Below are 12,999 nucleotides of genomic sequence, written 5' to 3' on the forward strand. Positions count from 1 at the left end.
CTCCTCCTTCTTCTTCTTCTACTGTCATGTGACGTATTCTACCTTCTGGGAAACAAATCAAATGTCTGCTGTATTGTAATGGTTGTTCTGAAGTGGCAACACGTTGGATGCGTTGCTTTTTGTCAGTAGATATCACAGGCAGGCATCAAACTAAATATACACACACCTCCTTGCCTGCTGTCTGTTGGTCTACATACCGCTATTTGTAATGTTCAGACAAAGGGGTGGAGTGGAGGAACAGACAGCTGACGCACCGCAGCGGAGCGGAGCGCGTTTCAGTGCGCATCTTCATTCCATGGCTCCAAGAGGACAGAAAGGTGCGCACAATGTCTGTCCCATCCTCGGAAACGGTTCTTTCACTTGACTCGAATCTGATTTAAGCGTCTTTTTTTAGCTCTACTGCATCGGATTCATACAGCTTCTCGCAGCTTCAGTGATATTAAATTCGGTGCGCAACAACTGAGAAGAAAAAAGGTGAATTTATTGAGGACTTATTCTGCTCATCCATTCATTACAATCTGGATACTGACAGAGAATCATGGCATTATTAAACTGCTAACCGGAGGAGTTTAAAGGCACTTTCCCTCTCCCTGTGAAGCTCTTCTAGCTCTTCTTGTTCCCATGATGATGATGGACGGCAGACAGTCGTCAAGGATTTTCACACCTGACTGTGCAGCTTTTGCCAACACATGAGAGGAACCAACATGTTTTGTCTGGTGAGATCTCGGAGCTCATCAGACAGCAGCAGCAGCAGCAGGAGGACTATGGGGATCAGACATGGGACAAAAGTCCAACATCACTCCAAACCCATCCCCAAAGTATACTTCACTTTTATTCTGCTCCTGCTCATTTTCACACCGAGGGTGGATTCATCGTGGTGGTGAGTGAGATCTTTATAAGTGTATTTGATGATATCTAAGATCAGTTTTAATTATAATCACGATTTATTTATTAAATCAGATAAACATCTCTGACACCAACAGAATACAAAGTGAAGCTTATAGATGCAAGCATATATAGGTTCTGATGCAAACATGACCTAAATATAATTAAAGTTTACCCTGTTAGGTATAAAGATGGAAAATTATCCTGTAAAAAAGGCTAAAATATAGTTTTATAAAAAATTAATAAAACATTTAAAAAATATATAAATGAATGTATATTTTTTGTTTATTTTATTTATTGTTAATAATTAATTAAAAATATTATTACATATTAATTTTATTTAACTTTCTTTTGCTTTATTTGACAAAGATGATCTTAAACTTCCATCTTGATAAAGTCATTCAGATGATTTTTTTCACCAACAAACCTAAAAAAATTGTGTCCAATGAAAAGCTAAAAATGGAACACTTTCATCTTGGTTCACCTCTACATGGGATTTCTTTTTTAAAACATCAATGCAAAGTGAAATGTTGAGCACAGCAATGTGTGTGGTGTGTTTATGAAGATTAATGGCGTTGGGAGGAATCTCCCCTATCCATCCATCTTGCCCAGAGCAAGTAGCAGGTGCAGGCGCTGGTGCATGAATAAATGCCCCTTGATGATAATTCTCTTGAGGTTTTAAATGCTCAGAGGAGAAAAAAAAAAAAAAGCACCCCCCTTCCCCTCCCCTTATCCCACCCACCTGAAATAGTTGTCCTCGTGTCAGGCCACACTTGCAGAAATTGTATTTGATGTGTACTTTATATTTAACCAACCACAGTGAAGCAGCTCTAATTTTCTTCCTCGCAATCGCAATTAAACTGTTTTCCAGATGGATTTAGATGAAAAAAATGCACCCTTTGTAAATGTTATGAATGGTAATTTCCCAAGAGAGCCAAAAACATATGTTATCCTATATTGCCCTTTGCTGCCTTATGCAAATACACTATGAAAAAAACTGTGATTAAATCACTGAGAAATTCCAGAAAAAGAGAGAGCGAGACACAGAGCAGGAGAGTCTTGGATGTCCAGATGATTAATACTTATTTAACCCTGGTTTGTATTGTTAGGGCCTATTTTTAACCATCGCAATAATTTAGAAGAGCACCATGTGTCTTTGCTGCACAGGACCCCCTTCTTCCCTCTCTCTCTTTCTATGTGTGTGTCCTCTTGGAGACAGTCAGGGGTCCTTTGGCACAGCCGGTATGTACGACACACAATAAACACAAGTAGTGCTTCTGCTCTGCTTTACTGCTCAGGCAGATAGTCTCGGTTCGTACGGGGACTGGGACAGCCATAACGGGAGTGGAAACTGCCTGCTACGTCCGTTTCTGTCTCGGTGGCCAGGCGACACAAATGTGGCTGCGATTAGGGACTATAATGATATCCGGATGGAGAGTGGAGCGTGCAGGCTTATAGAGGGAGGGAGGAGAGGTGGTGAGGTGGCGAGGGGGGAGGTCTGTCGTCTGCATATGGTTGATCTGTAAGGCTGGGAGGGAAAGGCCTGAGCGGTCACTTGCACTGTAGATGACTGTACTAATGTCCTGTTGATAAGAGCCCCTCACCCCCCAGTGTCACAATACCAGCAGCATGTGATCCGCCCTTTTAAGAGTTGCTACAAAGTGAGGGATTATGTCTGAATAGAGCAGGAAGCAAAGGCCCGTCACAGGGAAAAAGAGGTGCTTTTCACTGAACGGGAGGAATTTAATAATCTCTTCTACGTCCTGGCTATCTGAGTCTCAAGTATATTATGGTATGAATGGGAAGAAAAATAGGCATGCTAGTAGGAGTCCAATCGGTAAATGAAATTTCAAGGAAAAGTTTGACATTTTGGGGAAATATGTTTATTCCAGTGGGCAACCTCTGGTTGTAGCCATCAGAGGGCGACTCCTCTGGTTGCAAAAAGAAGTCTGATTGTATAAAAGTCTATATGAGAAAATGACCCTACTTTGACCCTAAACATTGTAAACATGAGTTTATGATCTCAATCGCTAGTTTCAAGTCTCCTTCAATACAGCATGATGTTCATTTAGTAAATTATGGTTAAGAGTCAAATAGACGTGTTTTCGATTCATGAAAGTTAATTGTAAGATTTTGGTGGCCTAAAAATGTCTTATTTAGCATTTGGTTGTACTTAGCTCCACCCTCTCGTGTCACTTCTGGTTGCAAAAAACCAAGATGCCGATGGACAAAAACCAAGATGGTGACAACCAAAACGCTGGACTTGAGGTTCCAAAAAGGCAGTCCACAAACCAGTGGGGGACGTGGGGGGGTAGTGTGCCTGAGCTCATCCCGACCAAGACGTTGGAGTTATCGGAATTTTCTGACAGATTCAATTCTCACAACAAACAGCGATATCTGTCTGAGAATAAGTAATAATAATTAATGTTGAATATGAATAATGAAGTGGGATTATTCCTTATTTCATCGGCTATTTTGGGATTCAACATTATTATTACATATTTATATATAAATTGAAAACAAAGCATTCGAATAGTGATTTGGAGATCGAATACCACGGCAACGGTCAAAGCCTCGAAGCATTCGCGTCAGCCCTATAGTGTAACAACATAGAAAGCAACTGTTTGTTTGTAAACAGCAATGGCGGCTCCTGATTAGCGTGGATGCTGCAATAGCATCAGTTATATCAGAACTGGAGAGTATTTCTTCATTGAAAGAAGAGCAAAGAACGACACTGAATGGAAAAGATGTTTTCGCTCTTCTCCCGACTGGCTTCGGCGAGAGTTTGATGCCAAGTCATTTTTTTAAAGCATTGCCCTTTTCCAAACAGTTTCCAATGACGACTTCTCAGATGGTTTCTGTGTAACAAACCATCTGACAGGGTCAGGTTACAGTTTGTATCTGGATTTACTTGTTAATGAACCAATACACAACACAGCAAAAGTAGATCATTTATAGGCTATTTGTTGGCATGAACAAAAAGTTAGCAGCAGGGGTAACCATCTTGCAATAATGCGTGAACACCTCCCAACGTGAATGCCAAATAAGACCGAGCTGAGATAACCTCGATGACATCATTATGGGTTATTTTCTCAGACTCGACACAGCTCCTCCAGAGCCACAGAAGACGATACACTGTACCACTTGACACAGGCTAAGATGCCCAATGATGAATAAACATTGTGTAAAATTGGTGGAGTGCCCCTTTGACTTATCATGATCAATACTGTGTCTGCAGGTACATCGGAGCGCTGGGTGCTCGGGTGATCTGCGACAACATTCCCGGCCTGGTGAACAAGCAGCGGCAGCTGTGTCAGCGGCACCCGGACCTGATGCAGTCCATCGGCGAGGGGGCCAAAGAGTGGATCAAAGAGTGCCAGCACCAGTTCAGACACCACCGCTGGAACTGCAGCACGCTGGACCGCGACCACACCGTGTTTGGCAGGGTGATGCTGCGAAGTGAGTCTGCACATGCGTGACTGGGATTTCTATCTGTGTGGCTCTTTGTGCGTGCGTGACAGTGGTTGTTTATGTCAGAGACACTCGAGTTAATCATCCTCGTAAAATGTCTCCGCTGTTACCAGATAAGCAGAGAATTAATAGGTGTCTTATTAAATCAACTTTGCCCTAGAATACAAACAGAAAGAGAAAGTTTTTTTTTTCACCTTCTTTGGAATGAGGGCAGATTGGGAAAGTGGATGTTCTCCGAAAACAAGTAGCAGATCGAGAGATCCACACTGGTGATGTATAAACAGTAATAGGAGATGTAAATATTTGGGTAGATGTTTCTGGCAGCCAGACAAAGCTTTACTCCCTGACATATCGCCTGTGTTCTGCTCCATTGCGTGAGCAGGAATGAGAACAGGAGGTGGGTGGGAAAGCCAGACCAAATAACCCCCAAAATCTCCTCTTGTCTGAAATGAAAACACAGCCCAGTGACTGAGAAAGCTGCCATCTGTGCAAAATAAAAGGTGAAAGGAGAGTCGGCTGGACTGGGATGTTATAGCTGCTGGACTATCCACCATAAATGGAATCATTTCAGTGCTCCTGTCTGGAATATACTGGATCGAGTAACACAGTGAACTTGGGCACTAGAAAATTAATGTTACCAAAGAAAGCAACAAAACCAGTGGCAACGTGGTTTCTGACAACGTTTACAACACTGTCAAATGAAAAGTGGCAGTAAGAAAATCTGCAAACAATTCTTCATTGCAAATATTACATTATTTTCTAAATGGTTTAATTGCAACACCTCTCTTTCCTGTGAACCCCCAGGCAGCCGCGAGGCGGCGTTCGTGTACGCCATCTCTTCAGCAGGAGTGGTCTACGCCATCACCAGGGCCTGCAGCCAGGGGGAGCTAAAGATCTGCAACTGCGACGGCCAGAAGCGAGGGCGAGCTAGCGACGACAGGGGCAGTTTTGACTGGGGCGGATGCAGCGACAACATCAACTACGGCATCAAATTTGCCAAGGCGTTCGTGGATGCTCGAGAGAGGATGGTGAAAGACGCTCGTGCGCTGATGAACCTGCACAACAACCGGTGCGGTCGGATGGTGAGCAGCAGCTTTAATGTTGATACTTGAGCTTTAGCACCCGTCTGTTTTGCAGTCGAGAGACATATTTCTGAATGTATAAGCCGGTGTTCTACTATAAGAGACTATGAGAGAAAAGAGCACAATTTACCTCATATTGAATATATATGGGCACTATCAATTATTTACAGAAAATATTCTTTCAAGTAGGCTTGGGCAATATGACAGTGAATACTGTAAGAAATTACAGTTTCTTTCAAGTAGGTTATTCATTTAGCTAGGGCTGGACATATATATAGCTGGATATATATAGACATACAGTATATCTATATAGATATAGATATTTATTTATCATTTTAGACAAATTATTATTATTTTAGACAAATTGATTAGATTTAGATTGACTAATTAAATAATCGAACGGCTCCAATCTCAATTCCAGAAAATACACCATTTCACAACATATCTTAATATGAATATCGCAATATAAAAATAAATGTACTATGACATTTTATCTATGTAGTCCACCAATGATCTCAAGTGTTGTACTGTTTATGTTACCGACCTGACTTTGCTTTTAAGAGAAGAAGAGTAAAATACTCTGGGTTCATTTCCTGACAGCAGGGAACAAAGTGAGATCAAATCTCTCAACAGCACACATTATGAATTTGCTTTCATTGATAGATTTAGTTAGTCATGTGTTAGTCACACAGTTAGTAAGCTAGATTGTCCGAAAAGGTCTCTGGAGAAACTTACAGTAAAGTAAACTCCAGTCAGAGTGAAGCAGGGCTGATCACACTTACATCATGCCGTCATAGGCTTAACACCCTGTCACCTTTGACCTCTGCTCTAGGCAGTGAAGCGCTTTATGAAGCTGGAGTGCAAGTGTCACGGGGTGAGTGGCTCCTGTTCTCTGAGGACCTGCTGGCTGGCGATGTCCGACTTCAGGCGAAGTGGAGACTACCTTCGCAAGAAGTACAACACAGCCATCGAGGTGACCATGAACCAGGACGGGACGGGCTTCATGGTGGCCGACAAGGACTTCAAGGGAAGCACCAAGAATGAGTTAGTGTACGTCGAGAACTCGCCAGATTACTGTCTCACGGACCGCTCGGCAGGTGAGTGAATACATTTTGTCATTGAGAAGTAAGTTTATGTTTTAATAAAAGGGTGAAAATTTGTATAGATACTTTAGATGCACATAAATAAAGAGAGGGACATAAAGACTATGAGACAACGCAGGCTGTAAATTGACATGATGATACAGGGCTCAACAGTAAGGGTTGCCATGTTGCCATTGGCAACCATTTTGAGAAATTGGCAATCAATTCTTGGCTTTTTTAACATGTGAAAAATAGGAACAGCAAACAGCAAAACATGCACCCGAGTCTCTTCAGCTGTATGTGAGAGGGGATTCAGCTGTCTACAGATCGGAGGCCGTCTCTGAAAGTAGAGATGATGGACAAGCTGATGTTGGTGTCACTTGAGGGATCCACAATCCAAGACTTCAATGCAGAAGGGTCATTGGATCTGTGGTTGGAATCAGCACAGAGTAGGGATGTTAATAATTAACGGTTTGACCGTTAACCGACATTAAGCATTTTAACCGATTAACGCTATTAACTCAGAGGAGCGGCTCGTCACTTAAAGGAGAAAAGCTGGTCCACCTTAAGAGGCGGAGCCGGAGTTGCAAGATACAGGAAGTTGGCTCCGGTCTATGGCTTATTTGAGCAGAGGAGTTGTAGCCTCGTAACAGTTATACACCGACAAATAGACTGTACACACACTGTCTGCTACACTTACGTACACAGCTATAACACTACCGACAAACCCACACTCCCCGCCGCCACACACACGGTCTGTCGGACACTCGCAAAAGTCACGACGCAATGACAGTGCGGCGGCGAGCACGAAGCTACCAGCAGAGCTACAGCTGCTAACGTAGCACAAAAAAACACTCTGTATGTCGGACCTTCGCTACAGTTAATCTGGGCAAACAGAGTATCGTTACGCCGGGCAGACACACAGCGGGCAATCTGCTAAACTAATTTAAATGTGAGGTGGAGACTTTTACTGGGAACGTGGCTGCATGTCCGCGACACTACATGCAGACCCGTGGGTGCTACAATAGCTCTCCTGACGGTGAACTGGGGACTCAGTTATCAGGCACTAATCTTGTCGGTTAATGGTTAATAATCGGTTATACCAGGAATTGAGGGTGGACGCTTTAATTGATAACACTCAAGATTCAAGATTTCTTTTAAAGTATTAGATAAAACTAGGGCTGTCAATCGATTAAAATTTTTAATCGGAATTAATCACACAATTGTCCATAGTTTATCGTGATTAATTAATTAATTAATTAAAATTAATCTCATTTTTCTATCTGTTCAAAATGTACCTTAAAGGGAGATTTGTCAAGTATTTAATACTCTTAGAAATATGGGAGTGGGCATATATGCTGCTTTATGCAAATGTACAGTATGTATATATTTATTATTGGAAATCAATTAACAACACAAAACAATAACTAATATTGTCCAGAAACCTGCATTTAGCATAAAAAACATGCTCAAATCATAACGTGGCAAACTGCAGCCCAACAGGCAACAACAGCTGTCAGTGTGTCAGTGTGTTGACTTGAATATGACTTGCCCCAAACTGCATGTGATTATCATAAAGTGGGCATGTCTGTAAATTCATTCATTCCCATATCTTGAGGTCAGAGGTCAAGGGACCCCTTTGAAAATGGCCATGCCAGATTTTCGTCGCCAAATTTTAGCGTAAGTTTGGAGCATTATATGACATGGTTGGTACCAATGGATTCATTAGGTTTTCCTATTTCACATGATCTTCACTCTAGCTTTAAAACTGAGCCGTTAAATTTGTTTTGTAAGAATTGTGTCCAAGATAAAGAGAAAAGATAAAAAGAAACCTATGAAATAAAACTATGTAGTGGCGTCACTGTTTCCAAATTACTTTTTTTGGTCTTTTATCGGTCAACATATATGAAAGGGATAATGTACCGCGAGCCGGTAATTGTTGTGAAAGAAACCCCGACAAGACGATGCATCGGTCTCTCATCGCCCTGAAGGGGATTCTTTCACAACAATGACTGGCTCGCTGTACATTGTCCCGCTAATTACACGGCTACTTACTTAAGAAATCTATAGTTTGACACAAAAACAGTCCGCCAGAGTCCGACATCAGAACTGCACCCAACAGTCTGTTATACATAGCAACGAATAAAGAAAGAAATAACAGACTGTAGAACACCGCAATTGACCAATCAGAATTGAGTATTCAACAATGCCGTGTAAGAAAAACAAATATCGCCATAATATATTGGCCTGGCCCATTTATTGCTCAGGCTCTACTTCTGAATTTCCCACCAGTATTCTGTCATCACCACAATACATTATACATTATCAGCATTTGGTTTATGGACCTTAAAGCCCCAAAAATGTTATCTGATAAACTGGAAGACAATTTCTCTTAACCGACATGATGTCCCCAGTACAAACCTAAAACTATTGTATGTGGTAGGGATGCCCCGATCCTAAAATAAAGCTGATACCAGATCGGACTCTGTATCAGCAGATACCAAACATTAAAGGACTCGGAACGAGGTCAAGATTGATCCCCAATATTTCATAAATGCTACAATTCCTCAAGACCCAAGCCAAATTCCTGTGTCTGCTGATTAAAATGAAGGAGGTGAGCTCCAAAGTTAGTGACGACTTCGGCCCAGGCTGACCTTTAAAGTGGACCAGCTATTCTCGGACATTATGACCGGTTACCACATAACGGAAACCCGGATTAAGATGACATTTTAAAAAAATATATAAAATATTGCAACACCAAATCCAGCATTCATTTAAAAGACAATTGTGTATATTGTTATGAGACAAGTCAAACAGGTGGTTGGCCCTGTGTCACTTGGTAAATTTATAAGAATCAGAGACTCGTCCACTGAAGGCTTGCATTCCTTCACAGCTTAACGTTCAATGATTTGACCTTTAACATCTCCTTTAATTCCTGTTGTTTGCTTTACCTTGTTAAGCTCTGTCTCTCTCCTCCAATCCAGCCCCTTCAATAGAGCGTGAAGGAGTTCACGAGCTCACTGTTAATAGTTTAGGTAAGATATAGTGTAGTGAATAAGTGCAGGGGACATGATGGTACCACTCCTCCCTGCTGTTTGCAGCTTGACAACTGAGGTTTAATGAAGGTGTGTTCACTCAAAGAAAAGGCCGTCTTTCCTCGTTAAAAGGTGATCTTAAAAGGAGCTTATGACCCTCCTCGTCACTAATCTCCATTGTATAGGAATTCATAGCCCAAGGATACATGCAGGCTTATTTTTCAAATCCTTCCTTTGGTCAGTATTAGGCTCCACTCCCTAGAGCCTTGGGGGGGATATCTCTTCTTATCCTTTCTTCTTTACTTCAGGGATGCTCTGTTATTAGATGTGGCATCTGATCTAAGGCTTAGACTTTACACCAGTACATGGACACCTTTGTGTTTGTCTCTGAGACTATTCTGTCAGCGTGTCTGTAAGCCAATACCCTCCCGAAGAGTGTGGGAAAAGTGATATCACGTTTGGAAAGAATTGTTTCAGTTTTCAGCATCAAAATATTCACATGGTGTTCAGAGGTGGTCAACTGCCAACCTTAGCAGCTCTGGACATCTACAGTATCGTCACTGGAGGATTTCCAAAATGGAATAAAGTTGAGCTGATGTGTGACGAGGAGTAACAACCACCGAAGAAGAAGAGTGACTATAGAGTCACTGTATGTGCAATAGGAAAGGTGTCATTCACACTTCAAAAATAGAGCTCTAATTCCTTTTAAGCTGCAATATTTATCACCCTTGGATCAAATAACTATGTGTAATGTGTAAGAGGTTACTCATAGTTAGAATTATCACCCAACCCTCCTGTCCCCCTCAGCTCTACAGAGCGTTGTAGCATTGTTTTGTTTTGGTAACTCATCAATCAAAGTCAATACTTTAATTTGCAAAGAAATGCGCCCTCTCAAAGTAGTGCTATGATGTCCATTGTTGCAGGCACTGTGATAAATGCCAATCCCATTGTTTGCATAAAAAGTAAACTTTCTTTACTCAGATTTTATGTATATGGTGGTGTTCTTAATGCAATTACAGTTTTCCTATTTGATTTAAAAAAAAAAAAAAATAAATTATTCTGGAAGATCATTTTCTGTCTAATGCAAATAACTGTACATACATTTCTATACAGGCTCCTTGGGCACAGCGGGCAGAGTGTGCAACAAGTCCTCCCGAGGCACCGAGGGCTGTGAGGTCATGTGCTGTGGGCGGGGCTACGACACCATGCGCGTCAAACGTGTCACCAAGTGCGAGTGCAAGTTCAAGTGGTGCTGCGCCGTGGAGTGCAGCGACTGCGAGGACTTGGTGGACGTTCACACCTGCAAGCCCCACAAGCGACCCGATTGGCTGGACGTAACCTAACGAGGAGAGACCTGACCGATCGCATGTCACCACTGACTCAATAACCTGCGCGCTAATGACTACATTTTATTATGGGATATATAATTGGGATCTCTTAACTGTAATACCTCTGGCTTTTGATCCTTTGACACTTCCTGAAGCAGAGACTTCACAGACAACGATGCTAAACTGGAAACAAGGCCCAGTTTCTGATCGTGTGCTGCTTTAATGAGAATGTGTTGAGCTTTTTTAAGACAAACTTTGAATCTTTGATACAAAACGGCTGAATATAGTATTATTCAGTTGTAAATGCACCCTTGGTTGAAGCAAAGAGATATGAGGTTATATCTGCCTGTTTCAGTATGCAAAGACTGTGTGAGAACATGACATACTGCTCATACTGATGATCATAATAACGGTAATATTTAGCCTGACGAGAGAGAGATAAAGAAAGAAGGATGGAGATATCTTTGGAGATTGACATTGTATCATTTAAAATGATATCAAGTCATAGTATGGTACTGCAACAAATCACTTAAAATAAAAAAGACAGTTGCAGCGAATGAGTGCAACTCTAATGAACTGACAAATGTGGAGAAGGGAGCTTGTGAAAAAGTTTCTACTCGAATAAGATCAGACAATCACACTGTGAACCGGGAGGAACTGCAAACAGGAGAACAAGCAAGGACTGCAGAGCTGAATTTTAGCAGGTTCCCGAGAGAAACAGGACATACCAAGCAGGACAAATGAAGCTTCATATGGACTTTGGATTGTTGTCTCTGAAAGGGTGACATTTTTCATACAGTACCCCATGTTTGACTGTCTGCAATTGGTTTAACACAATCTGGCTGTGTTGCCTTATGAAGTACTTCATCATTTCTACCTCTGGTTCCTGGTCTTTGTTTTCATTTTTTGTTTCAGTGCTGCACCGACAACTTCAAGTAATTGTTGTTAGGCCATGTTCAGACAGACAATACTGTAAAATAGATAATAGAGAGGGAATTATGACCTGTATAACTTCCTAACAAAAAAGCAGTATGCAAAATATAGATTTATTGTTTTACTTTTGTTTTTTACCGTGGTATCGAGAATGTGGAATTTCACTGGTATTTTTATCGACAACTAAATTTCTGGTATCGTGACATCCCTAATACAAACTACAAACTCCTGTGCATTGAGTGTCTGATATGTCTTCAAACTCATCATTTATTATTTAAAACTCTTATCATCATCATCATCATCAATACCTTAAACAACACGTCCCCACCAACGCAGCTGTTTTCGATCTGAACACCTGGTTAGCCGTCATGCCGGCAGCCTTTGTTGTTTGCCAAGATTTACCCATTTCCAGTTTCTCTTGGCCATAGTTTTAATCCACCCTTCATGCCTCTAGTTTGATGGCAGTAAACTCCACTAGAATGCTATGGAGATGTTTTGAAATCTTACATTACTTTATTCAGATGCAGATTTTTAATTTTGTTTCTGTTAAAAAATATCCTTCTTTACATCCTGCATTGATGCTGTTGTGATTTAACTTTTAAATCTATGGATCACTGATTGTGAGAAACATTGAATTCCTTTTAAGATAATATCAGACTCTGTTCTTCCCCTTGGATCACTGTCCAGGAGCTTTATGCTCAGGTAAATGTGTTTTATGTTTCCTGGCTGCTGTTTGCTCATTTTGTCTGCTCAATGGTGAACTGAGACTTTACTGATATGAAAAATATTGTTAATGTATGTGATGATGGTTAGGGATGCTAATATTGAATTTATTTTTTTTTTAACCGATAACCAACCCTCGTTAACCGATATTATTAACAGTAAACCGACAAGATTTGTGCCTCACATGCAGCGGTGCGCCAGCTCTAGTGTATGAGCACAACAGACAACTGAATCCCCAGTTCACCGTCAGGAGAGTTACTGTAGCAGCTACAATGCTGCGTGTAGTGTCGCGGACATGCAGCCACTTTCCCAGTACAAGTCTCCACCGCACGTTTGGTTTAGTTTAGCAGGTTGTCAGCTGGGTGTCTGCCCGGCATAACCCTGACAAACAGTGTGTGTATTTGTGCTACGTAAGCAGCTCTAGCATTGCCGGTGGCTTCTTGCTCGTCGTCGCCACACA

The 12,999-nt window shown here is 41.5% G+C and overlaps 1 protein-coding gene across 2 annotated transcripts; it reads left to right on the plus strand.

Moving 5' to 3' along the window:
• The first annotated feature begins 237 nt into the window (after positions 1-237).
• LOC119498555 (protein Wnt-2b-A-like) lies at positions 238-11,759 on the plus strand. Of its 2 annotated transcripts, XM_037787546.1 has the most exons (6): positions 238-474; positions 599-880; positions 4,124-4,344; positions 5,161-5,438; positions 6,271-6,535; positions 10,669-11,759. In XM_037787546.1, the coding sequence occupies exons 2-6, from the start codon at positions 690-692 to the stop codon at positions 10,896-10,898; spliced, it is 1,185 nt and encodes a 394-aa protein (XP_037643474.1). In that variant the 5' UTR covers positions 238-474; positions 599-689; the 3' UTR covers positions 10,899-11,759. The 2 variants fall into 2 exon arrangements, with proteins under 2 accessions (XP_037643474.1, XP_037643469.1); XM_037787541.1 differs by having other exon boundaries at positions 238-880.
• Positions 11,760-12,999: the final 1,240 nt, after the last annotated feature.

This window comes from Sebastes umbrosus, chromosome 1 (assembly GCF_015220745.1).
Source record: "Sebastes umbrosus isolate fSebUmb1 chromosome 1, fSebUmb1.pri, whole genome shotgun sequence".
NCBI lineage: Eukaryota > Metazoa > Chordata > Actinopteri > Perciformes > Sebastidae > Sebastes > Sebastes umbrosus.